This window comes from Clytia hemisphaerica, unplaced genomic scaffold (assembly GCF_902728285.1).
Source record: "Clytia hemisphaerica strain Z4C2 unplaced genomic scaffold, Clytia hemisphaerica genome assembly, whole genome shotgun sequence".
Taxonomy (NCBI): Eukaryota; Metazoa; Cnidaria; class Hydrozoa; order Leptothecata; family Clytiidae; genus Clytia; species Clytia hemisphaerica.
This window is the reverse complement of record NW_027103282.1, coordinates 123,473-136,010: the sequence shown is the minus strand read 5'-3', so window position 1 is coordinate 136,010 and position 12,538 is coordinate 123,473. Positions and strand designations below refer to the sequence as shown.

Below are 12,538 nucleotides of genomic sequence, written 5' to 3'. Positions count from 1 at the left end.
TAGTTAGTTCCTGAAACAAATAAGATACTTTTTTCATAACTTCTGGGAATTCGAGCTGATGAAAGTTGAAGGACTGAAAATACCATATGAGGGGGTTATACTTGTATATACCTGAAGTAGTTAGAAGTACACGTTTTCTTTTTATAAGAAAAAACTATATACATGAGGCTTCTGAAGTTTTCAAAAACACTTAAGAGTATTTTTTCTTCCGTGGAAACAAGATACTTACTTTTTTTAATTCTAATCTTCAAGAGTTAGGAAATTTAAATCATTTTCATCATATATATTTGCTTGTAACAAGCAAAAAATTGCCGCGAGGGTTTTAGAGCCACTCGATTAGACAATAATGCCCACCAACTTACGTAACTTTAACCAGGGACCTTAAAAAGGTAACTCTTAGGAACTATATAAACTGAAATACTCTTAGAAAATTATTTAAAAAAGACGAAGAAGAATTAAAAAGTAATTGAAAATTTGAAAAACTCGGTAAGATTTCGAAATGTAAGGTATCTTAATGACGTCATTCCTTTTTCAAAAATATCTTATCTGTTAGTGCAGAGATATCACTTTTGCTTTTTTGTATACATTTGAAATAACCGACAGTTTCTTTGATCTGTGGTATAAAGATAAGATATTGTTCTTCTGATTTGGAATAAATTTACTGTATGACCGGGAGAAGAAGCTTTTTTTATGCTGGCAAGGAAGTAAAGTTCTACCGGTGAAATTCGAAATTTCAAGTTCAAAATTCATATAAATCAGCGAAAGGCATGTTAAAAATGATAGAAAAATGCAATTAAATTTGAATATTTTTAGAGTCGGGTGTACCTAGATCGCGGTAAACCCACGGTAGACACTATTGATTAATACTTTAGTTGGAGCTAGCCATGAAGGTAATAAAGATAGATGGAGAAAAAACGTCTCGGTAACGATCTAAATGGTCGCTCAAATATTTTATGAATTTATTCAAAGCGGCTTTCCTTTGATGTACCATCATTGGAAGCAAGAAAAATCATTTTATAACTTTAAAAGAACAGAGAGAGGCTGTTCCGTTGATTTTGAAAAGCTTTGCGGAAAGCCCTTGTTAGAATATGATTCAATGATGTAAGGCTAAAATAATAAAATAATTTCCTTAGGATAATTTTTTGGGCCGACAGTTTGTGAATATATTAAGTTTCTTTTCTTAAGGGCTCTTACGAAAGTGGCAAAAGTTCTACTTGATGTAGCCCACAAAACTGTGACATGTTATACATTTTATGTTAGGCCATATCCTGAAATAGTCTGAAAATTTAAGAATCGCAATGAAAACAAGCTAGATGCTGAATGGACCTACCTGATGATGAAAGTTAGATAGCAATGCGAGGAGAAAAAAATCAGTCAGAAAATATATCGTTTAGCGAAAATGCATAACGCAATAAATTCTTCATTGATTGTTGATGGGGGGAGAGGGAAGGGTTGTAGGGAAAAATTAATAGAAAGTTCTGGTCGCAAAAATCAGTTTTATTGACAATTGAATCATGCTTGATGGTGAGCATTGTTATCAATAATGTTTTTGTGTGAAGAACATAGAAATACAAGGAAAACATATAATGAAAATCTGCAAAGACGGCGATTTCCGGCATTTTCAACCGGAAAAAGTTTTTTCTCAAAAATCGAACTCGGCCATGTTTTGAGCATTGCAAATACGCATCTTTCTGCAAAAAATCAGAAAAAGCTAAAGATGAAAATTCGAGAAAATGTAAAAAAAAAACGGTTTTCCGGCATATTTCTGGCATTTTCGACCGGGAAAAAATATTTTTCGAAAATCGGGCTCCGTCACATTTTAGGTATTGTCATTTTGCATCAGTGTGCAAAATTTCATGAAAAAATATAAAGTACAGCTCGAGAAATTCAAGAAATACCGTTTTTCCGGCGAAAATAGGCTGTTCCGGCGATTTTTAGAAAGTTCCGGCTTCAAAAATCACTTTTATTGACAATTAAACCATGCTTGATGGTGGGCATTGCTATCAATAATGTTTTTGTGTGAAAAAAAACAACGAAATATAAGGAAAAAGTCCGATGAAAATCTGCAAAAACGGCGATTTCCGGGATATTTCCGGCATTTTCAGCCGGAATAGAATTTTTCTCAAAAATCGGACTAGGCCATGTTTTAGACATTGTTAATACGCATCTTTGTGCAAAAAATCAGAAAAAACTAATGATGAAATCTCGAGAAAATGCCAAAAAACCGGTTTTTCCGGCATATTTCCGGCATTTTCGGCCGGAAAAGTACGTTAATTGAAAATCAGGCTCTGTCATATCTTAGGTATTGCCATTTTGCATCAGTGTGTGTGCAAAATTTCATGAAAAAATATAAAGTACAGCTCGAGAAATTCAAGAAATACCGTTTTTCCGGCGAAAATAGGCTGTTCCGGCGATTTTTAGAAAGTTCCGGCTACAAAAATCACTTTTATTGACAATTAAACCATGCTTGATGGTGGGCATTGCTACAAATAATGTTTTTGTGTGAAAAAACAACGAAATATAAGGAAAAAGTCCAATGAAAATCTGCAAAAACGGCGATTTCCGGGATATTTCCGGCATTTTCAGCCGGAATAGAATTTTTCTCAAAAATCGGACTAATCCATGTTTTAGGCATTGCTAATACGCATCTTTGTGCAAAAAATCAGAAAAAACTAATGATGAAATCTCGAGAAAATGCCAAAAAACCGGTTTTTCCGGCATATTTCCGGCATTTTCGGCCGGAAATGAATTTTTTTCGAAAATCGGGCTCCGTCACATTTTGGGCATTACCATTTTGCATCTTTGTGCCAAAAATTAGGAAAAACTAATGAGCCAATCCCGAGAAAAGCTAGTAACGAACGGACGAACGGACGAACGAACAGAGGTTAATTTATAGGACCTACAGCCCACCGGGGTAGGTCCAAAAATTGATGAAGAAGAAAATGAAGACTTTTGCAAAGAAGATTATTTCAACTTTGAAGAGTTTACTTTCCGCGAAGAACTACCTAACTAAAATAATTTTTTCGGAAAATTTTTCTAAAAGCTTATTTGCTTCAAAATCTTGAAAACTTAGCACTTTTTATAAAAGAAGGTGATGCAACATATTATTAACGTCTTTTTAAAGTTCTTAACGTCTTTTTTGCAATTAAATTCTTAATTACTCTTAAGGGGTTTGATTAAAAAGCAATTTATAAGGCAATTAATTTCTTTGTTAAATATGTTAAAGAACCTAAAGCATAACTTTTATGTTTAAATACTGAAATTTTCCGACTATGGTCAGAGCCCTTAAATCTTCACGTCAAAAAGGGCAGCGGTTTTCAAATTCTGACAAAATGATCCATATAAGGCTCTTTTTCGAATCTAATAGGTGGTTTTATGAGCAGCGACCCCTTAGAATTTTTGGGTGTTGGTATTTATCAATTTTTCACGACAAGGCTACCTTATCAGCCAAAATTTAGTCAGCCTTAATTATTAGTCGGCCCTAATTTTAGTCACTTCGTCAAAATTTAGTCACTAGGGCCGACTACCTTAAGGGAAGAAATTTTCGCGGGAACAAAATTTCGCGGTTTTCGCGGATTTTGCCTAAAACCGCGAAATTAAGTTCCCGCGAGATTTTACAAAATCGTCAATCCGCGAAATTAAATTCCCGCGAAATTTAATTTATTTCACGCATTCCCCCAAATTCGTACTATTTCAAGCCTTAAAACAGGTTTTTTGCTTATTTAATAACGCTTTTGGCCAAAAATATCCTGCAACCGCGAAATTAAATTCCCGCGAATTTTTCGAAAATCGCTGAACCGCGAATTTAAATTCCCGCGAAAAAAAATAATTTGACCAACTGCGAAATTAAATTCCCGCGAAAATTTCTTCCCTTAAGGTAATAATTAAGTTTTGGCCATTTTTAAATTTTTAGTCGGCCCAAATTTTTAGTCGGCTCTAATTTTAGTCACCAAGCCAAAATTTAGTCATTTAGGCCGACTAAGTTTTGGCCGATAAGGTATCTTATTTTTCAAATGTTAGGTGCCATAAATTGGAAAGTCCATTAACATTACGAAATTTCCAGAGGTTCCCAGACTAAAGGAATATCAAATGATTGGAAATTCAGAAATTCGAATCTTCAGAGAGGATTAAAATAAAAATGATATTATTACATAATAACTCAAAAACTTCAAGTTTTGCGTCCTACGCGGCAATTTTTCGTAGCACGTAGGAGTTGCGGGAAATAATTCAAAACTTTCTTGGAAGCATGTAGAAACTTTCAAGGATTAGAGTGTAATGTTGCAAATTCTAGTTCATTATCTCGAAAGTAAGGACGTGATTGTTTCTTGCATGTTTTTCGCCGATTTACAATGAAAACGGAGGTTCTGTTACAAAAGAAACCCAATTTGCCTTTGGAAAAATTAATTTACGAAGTTTCTCCTTGTAGGAAAAGGTAGCGAAATACAACGATAAATGGTGCAATGGTTTTTATAGTTTTTTTTTCTATATAAAAGCCTCCCCCCCAGCGGACCCTCAATTCACGCAAATTTTCCTCGAGTTTCACGTAATAACACGATTTTTCAGAAAATTGGAGAATTTTTGGAAAAAATCGGGGAAACATTGGAAAATCAAGAACACTGCACACAATCGGTGGGGAAAAGGGAAAATTCACGTATTCACGCACAAAAATACCCTAGATTCACACATTCACGCAATCAAAAAGTGGATTTTCACGCATTCACGCATTTTTTTCTTCTAATTTCACGCATTCACGCAAACCGCTGGGGACCAAATATAACCACACAAAGCGCGCAGGCGTTGAAAGCAAGAGCGTTGGAGTCGAAAAACCCAAACTTTTGTCGCTTTTTCAGTCCAGCTTCTGTGTATGTTATCAGAAAAGTAACAATTATACAGTGGAATCTTCATAACTCGAATTCTTCCTTAATTTGAACAAGTTTTCTAGTCCCTTCAGTTAACAATACCTTTATGAACCAATATCCATAACTAACGAAATTTCTTTAACTTGAACAAATTTGTATTCTCCGTGCGTGTTTGAGTTATGGAGATTTCACTGTATATACTGTATATCATGGGATTCTTTACTCTCGGGTACCTAATAGCCGTCCCCCCCCGCTAATTAATTTTTCGAAAATTTTCCACCCAGGACATTCTTATTCCAACCCCCCCGCTTATTAATTTTTGGGAAAAATGTTTTTGAAAGTTCCCTCTTTTGTCCTAATTCTGCTGAATTAGCCTCCTTTTCAAAAATTTTCCACCCAGGACATTTTTATTCCAACCCCCCCGCTTATTAAGTTTTGAGATTTTTTCCAACCCCCCCGCTTATTCCAAACCCCCCGGCTATTAGGTACCCGAGAGTAGGTATCTTATTCGAACCTTTTCAGTGTGAGACTATAGGAACGGAAAGTGAAAGATTCTAGGGAATTTTTCAACTAGAAAATTAAATTCTTTCGACGGGTATCTGAAGTGTGTAAACTTTGACGTGTACTACGTGCTATTTTTTGCGGTTACACATTTCAACGAAATTTGATTTAGCAGATGAGGGGATATCTAGTGAAGCAAAATTGGATCTAAAATATGCTGATTTTTCATAAACTTTTTACCGAAAATATAATTTTAGTTTTGACGGCAATTTAATTCAGCGGTTGGCAAAAAAAAAACTGGTGGATTTTTAAATTAGCGAATTTTTCCCTTAACCGCCAAATCCACCAAATATAGTCCCCACTAAAATGAATACACTAAAGTTAAAGTATCTTTATTCTCATAGTTTCAAAGTTAATTTTAACGATTTTTTTATAATTCCATTCATTTTAGTTTTAACTTGAGGGGTATTATGTAAGGGTTGAATAATACGAGAAACAGTTAAAGTACTGTAAAAAATGGAAATTTACTTTTAAACAGACATTACAGTATTACAATTTTCGCAGAGTAGAATGAATTAACTCAATAAAAATAGCATACTTTTTATAAGAACATCAAAAACTTTTTGAAGACCTCGGATGTTCTCAATTTTTAGAGTTTTAAGCGTTAAAATTTTTTTAACGCGTATTCTAATTTTCACCAACATTCTCAACTCATTCTTAAATATTTCGGCCATCGAAGCCTTATAATGTTCTCATATAGTTTGTTCTTATAAAAATCGTGTTATAAATATCAGTTATCAATTTGTAACCTTGTTTTGTAACTTCACTAGCTTTTATATATTTTTAGCATTGAAAAATCAATCACTGTCGAAGAAACATATAAGAAAAACGGAAAGAGTATAAAAGAAGAAAGTAATACACGAAAAACAACATAAAGAAAAAGCTGCATCATAACACGCGTCATTGAGAGGGAGAAAATTTCGTGCAGAAAAAAAGACAATCAAAAGTAAATCCCTAACACCATAGGGTGAACAAAGATAACAAAAACGAACATTTGTCCCCAGTCTTTTTTGACATTCTGCTGAAAAAGACATAAAAAGTGATAACCAGATAAAGGTGGACAAAGCAGACGTTATATCAGCGTAGTGAACTCTCGTGCCAAGAAGATTTGAAGTGCGAAACAAACATTCTTGAAAAACAACTTATGTTAAGATCGTATTGAGTGAAAAGAGATTAGAGGGAAGGATATAATACCCACCTACATTTAACGGATAGTTAAAAAACACATTATATCAAACACGTTTTTTATGAAAAACGCTGATATTTGGTATTGAAAGAAAATAACTTATTTAAAGTCAAGATTTTAAGCTAGAAACACTGCAAATATTCTTGGACAGTAGATCATATAAAACACATCGAGTAACGAATCAACTAGAGTATACATCCGCAAGAATGGCTACAACTACCCCGTTCACACCGTTCCCACCGGCTACCACACCGAACAATTCCACCGGCGTAATATCACCACAATTACTACATTTCTTAAACACAGGACAGCTACTCAAAAACATGAGTCCTGAGCTTTACAACGAATTTATGCGCTTATTACGGAATCAAAATATGACTCTTCAAGACGTAGCTTCCATCCAGTCGGAATCTCCAAGTATACCAACACTAAACCTTAGTACGACATTCTCAAACATGGCAGCTATCTTTTTCATCATGATTATCATTATATCAGTGAGTTGTAACACGCTGCTTATTTACATCATCGTAAAAGTCAAATCTCTACACACCATTATGCATGTTTTCATCATTAACTTAGCTATCTCCGATCTGATCACTTCAGCAGCAACTATGCCATTCGATGTTGATTTAATGCTGACAGGATCATTCAACCATAGCAAAATCGCCTGCGGTTTCATGCATTTCACATTTCTCATCTCTCTACCGTCGTCCGTATTAAACCTTGTCCTGTTAACTACAGAACGATTCATCTCCGTAGTTTTTCCTTTTCAACGAATCCGGTATTTGAAAAAACGTAATGTCATCATTATGCTTATCACGACATGGGTTTACACCTTTTCCGTTGCATTATATCCGTTAATCTACAAGCCCGGACCACAAATCGTATTCGGGCGTTGTGTCTTGATCTACCCGATCGCATATGATATTTTCAACGTCGTGACTAATTTCTCATTACCGGTTATTTACATCTGCTTCGCGAATTTTGTTTTGTTTTTCATCGCCAACCGACACGCCATTAGAATCAAGACTCTTACTATGGGTTCTTTTGTCAGGAAATCAAAAACACCCGATAACAATAATACAAAGGACGAGCGTAAACAATCAGATGAATCAATAGAAAGTGTAGACGAGAACAAAAAAAGCCCAGGCAGCCGATCGACCACACAAAATAAACGCCGCGGATCGAAAGGGATTTCACGTAAACTATCAATCCATACCATTACTATGAATGTGAATATGAGGGCGGTTAAAAAACTCGCCCTCTTAGTGGGTGTTTTCTTGTTCTGCTGGTTAACTTATATCATTATAGTTGCAAAAAACTTGTCATGCCAAATGTGTGTTGCCAGAGAACTAGTCTGGATTGGCAACATCATAAACTATTCGTCAAGTGCAGTCAATCCTGTTTTATACGGGCTAATGAACTCAACTATTCGACGTGAAATAAAGAAACCTTTCCGACAACTTTATGAGAAATATTTTTCTCCCATCAAAACTCGCAGTGAGACATTAAATCGTCGACGATCGACTTTTATTTCGGCTATATCTGAAGACCAAACCGAAGTATAAAGTATTGCACATATTGTAACATTAATGACTAATTTTAAAAGAATCTGTTAATATATCCTAACTTGGACTGTCAGTCCAAAATATTTTAACGCCAACCAGTAGCGTAGAAGTAGCGTAGAAAGGGGGGGGGGGGGGGTGCAAAATTTGTGTAGGAGAGCAGACTTTCATGACACAGCAATTATCTGTTCATAATATAAAAAGACAATTACTGTCTCATAAAAGTTTGCTCTCCTACACAAATTTTGCGCCCCTCTTGTCTGCGCTACTGCCAACCTTTCTTATACTAACATTCTGTGTTAACTCAAATTTAAAATGTAATATATTTAGCGGTCTGGAAATGTTTATGGAGTTCGTACTTTCCTTAGAAGTCTTTAGCTGAAGATGAACTTTTACAAAAAATGTTTTTAGTGGCGTGTTTCTCAATGTAGCATCAAATGCTATCGAGGAGCCGTAGTTTCCCATCAATCTAGACTTTGTATATATTATATTTAGGGCATGTTTTGTTTTTAGAAAACACTAATAATAGTCCAGGAAAAAATGGCCAAAAACCCACCTTGAACGGAACTTTGTGAACCATGGTTTTTTAGCTTCCTATGTACCTATAGATCACGGTTTGGGATGGTTTTCAGGCTGAATAGGTGATAAAACCCTAAAATTTGACCTAAAACGGGGTCTTTTGCTCAATCAAGGGTCCCCCCTTTACTAGTCGATTTTTCAAAGTGCTCAAATGAATAATTCAGTTGGAAGTTCTTTGAAAAGTGCAATTTTTTGCTGACTCAGCACTTTTTATGGGATTTGTAAGATCTATAAATGGAATTATCTCGAGATCTACAATTTGTAACACAACAAACCATACCATTTTCTTGAAGTACTCTTTCAGGGCTATCCAGCGAAAGTGTCAGAAATGCCTAAAAATTCGAAGGAAAAATGCTGACGTCAGCAGAAAAAGGGCTAAAACGGCCATTTTGACGACTTTGGCGGGCCCTAGCTCCGCAACGGATGTTAAAAACCAAGCATTTGACCCCATTTTCTTGCTCAGCACTTCGAGCTCTATCAGATTAGCACAAAAGTTTGTTCATTTGAGCACTTTGAAAAATCGACTAGTAAAGGGGGGACCCTTGATTGAGCAAAAGACCCCGTTTTAGGTCAAATTTTAGGGTTTTATCACCTATTCAGCCTGAAAACCATCCCAAACCGTGATCTATAGGTACATAGGAAGCTAAAAAACCATGGTTCACAAAGTTCCGTTCAAGGTGGGTTTTTGGCCATTTTTTCCTGGACTATAAATTATATATTAACTCCTGAAATGTATTAAAGTATTAAAGCTATGAAATAAAAATAATAAAATTTCAGAGCAAATATTGTCATCCTACAATTTATAGTGCAATCCTTCGGGAGAGGTAATTTTGGAGATGTGTCTTTTATATACGGTGCATCGGGAGTGTACTGTGAAGCGCCTCAACACAATTCCCAAAAACAGAAGAAACTTCACTTCCTAGGGATAATGAAACAATTAAAGAAGATTTTGGAATTTGACTCAATACAGAATTACTTTTCTTATCAGTTTTGGCAAAAATTTTCCAGTAAAACTAGTTTTCGAATCATAGTAACACATCCGTCTCTCACTGGAAGCTATCGTTGAAATATTACTGCTAGTCATTCGGGTCTTCTTTTTGTTACATGGAGGGTTTCTTAGAAACTCCAACAAAACAATGAACAATGCTTTTCTAGAAAAATTATTTAGTTTGACAAGAAATATTATTTCATAAGTTGAGTAAAATAAAAACTTTTTCAGTATTCAGACGGGCACTTCCAAATCCTTTTGAAAAAATTCGAGTAAAACACCCCCTTCACACAGACCCGTTAGTATTTTTTTCAGCCATTGGAGATGAAAATAACGGACTGAAACTCGATGGGGATTGACATTCCCCTATTTTTTATCGCTGGGGATTTTAATTCTTTTGCTTTTGAGTCAGAAAATTCAGTGGGGATGGGGAAGAAAAGCATCATATTTTGAAGTGAGGATTGGTTTATTTAATTATTTTCAGTGGGGACAAAAAATTGGAGGATAATTTTCAACCGGGGACAATGTTTTGGACAATTTGTCCAGTGGGAGAAGGGGTTGTAACTAAGAAATTAAGTTTTTCAAAATTGGTGCTTTTTCTAAATAAGTGTTTCATGTGCCTGGTGAAGAAAAAGTTCCATACATTCGATTGATTTCTTTCTCCATTTCCTGCGGAGTCAGAATTTTGGCTTTTGGATGTTCGATATTCGCGGCTTCTTCACTCTCTTCAGTATTATTGTCAATATTTTGAAATTTGCGCGAGCCATCTTCAAATTTATTTTCGTTATTTTCAAATTGAAGCGAGTTATCTTCGATATTACTGACATTATTTTCAAAACAACTCAACTGTTCAAATTTTCTTGCAACAATATCCTGAAATTTAAATCCGGTATTCTCACATTTACATGCCATATTAGCAAATTCCCACGGATAATCTTGTTTACTTCTACCAACGCTATCCTCAAAATTACTCGTCGAATTATCAAATTCCCATGAGATATTTTCAAATTCACTCCTTCCACCTACCTTCAGATCTTGTTGACATACTGTCTTGTTAACTGTCGTCGATGCGTCGTCCCCTATTAGCACGAATTGCTTCTTATCGTGGTCTTTTAATGTTTTAATGTTAATGTCGCTTTCTGAAGGAACTTTTTCACTCACATCGTGATGTTTGTCATTTAATCTGAAGATGTTTCCGTTCTCCGTGACGGCACAGTTAGCGTCAAACTCCAAAACATTGTTTCCCATCACGTCGCAGTGATTGTCTTTTAATCTGCCGACGTCCCCACTCGCTGTAACGTCACGCTTAACGTCACTTTTTGCATCATCATCGTTCCCCAATACGTCATGGATATTGTTTCTTAATCTAGCGATGTCCTCACTCTCCGTGACGGAGAATAGGGAGTGTAGCATCCTTTGGCAAGATCTGCGTACGCGGGGCGTAAATTTGTATATGTTCGAAAAAGTGTTTCCAAAACTGCTACCTCCGACGATAAATGTCGACTTTGCTCTGTATTGAAAATGGCACCTGTTTAGCCACCGAAAAGAAGCATTTACCTCGTAAATTTTATTGAAAATTAATTTTAGTAAAACTTTGGTTCTGTTTTTGTCATTTTTTTCAAAAATCATACATATTTTTAAAAACAGTAAAAGTGTATCTAAAATTATATCGAGTTTGAATATCCAATCAAGTGCGAGATGTCTGTTTTTGTGTCGTTGCTGCTACTTTCACTTTTGCACACTTGGGAAACATAAACAAAGATGGCGGAGTCAGAATTTTGGCTTTTGGATGTTCGATATTCGCGGCTTCTTCACTCTCTTCAGTATTATTGTCAATATTTTGAAATTTGCGCGAGCCATCTTCAAATTTATTTTCGTTATTTTCAAATTGAAGCGAGTTATCTTCGATATTACTGACATTATTTTCAAAACAACTCAACTGTTCAAATTTTCTTGCAACAATATCCTGAAATTTAAATCCGGTATTCTCACATTTACATGCCATATTAGCAAATTCCCACGGATAATCTTGTTTACTTCTACCAACGCTATCCTCAAAATTACTCGTCGAATTATCAAATTCCCATGAGATATTTTCAAATTCACTCCTTCCACCTACCTTCAGATCTTGTTGACATACTGTCTTGTTAACTGTCGTCGATGCGTCGTCCCCTATTAGCACGAACTGCTTCTTGTCGTGGTCTTTTAATGTTTTAATGTTAATGTCGCTTTCTGAAGGAACCTTTTCACTCACATCGTGATGTTTGTCATTTAATCTGAAGATGTTTCCGTTCTCCGTGACGGCACAGTTAGCGTCAAACTCCAAAACATTGTTTCCCATCACGTCGCAGTGATTGTCTTTTAATCTGCCGACGTCCCCACTCGCTGTAACGTCACGCTTAACGTCACTTTTTGCATCATCGTTCCCCAATACGTCATGGATATTGTTTCTTAATCTAGCGATGTCCTCACTCTCCGTGACGTCACGCTTAGTGTCGCTCTTATCACTAGCGTTTTCCATTATATCGTGATATTTGTCTTTCAATTTGACGACATTCTTGCTCTCCGTGACGTCATGCTTAGCGTCAAATTCCGCACCAAGATTTTCCGCTACGTCGCGGTAATTGTCTTTGAATTCAACATCCCCAAACTCCGTGACGCTACGTTTAACGTCAAACTCCGCACCAGGGTTTCCCATTACGTTATGAAGATTTTCTTTAAATTTGGCGATGTCACTACTACCCATGACGTCACACTTAACCTCGCTCTTTGCACTAACGTTTTCCATTATATCGTGATA

The 12,538-nt window shown here is 35.7% G+C and overlaps 2 protein-coding genes across 3 annotated transcripts in view; one reads left to right on the top strand and one right to left on the bottom strand.

Annotated features, from left to right (window-relative positions):
* The window catches only part of LOC136804258 (uncharacterized), a 72,429-nt gene that overhangs the window by 13,745 nt on the left and 46,146 nt on the right, over window positions 1–12,538 (bottom strand). The window lies entirely within an intron of this gene.
* LOC136804239 (probable G-protein coupled receptor No18) lies at window positions 6,811–8,277 on the top strand. Its single transcript, XM_067060941.1, has one exon. The coding sequence runs from the start codon at window positions 6,813–6,815 to the stop codon at window positions 8,172–8,174; it is 1,362 nt and encodes a 453-aa protein (XP_066917042.1). The 5' UTR covers window positions 6,811–6,812; the 3' UTR covers window positions 8,175–8,277.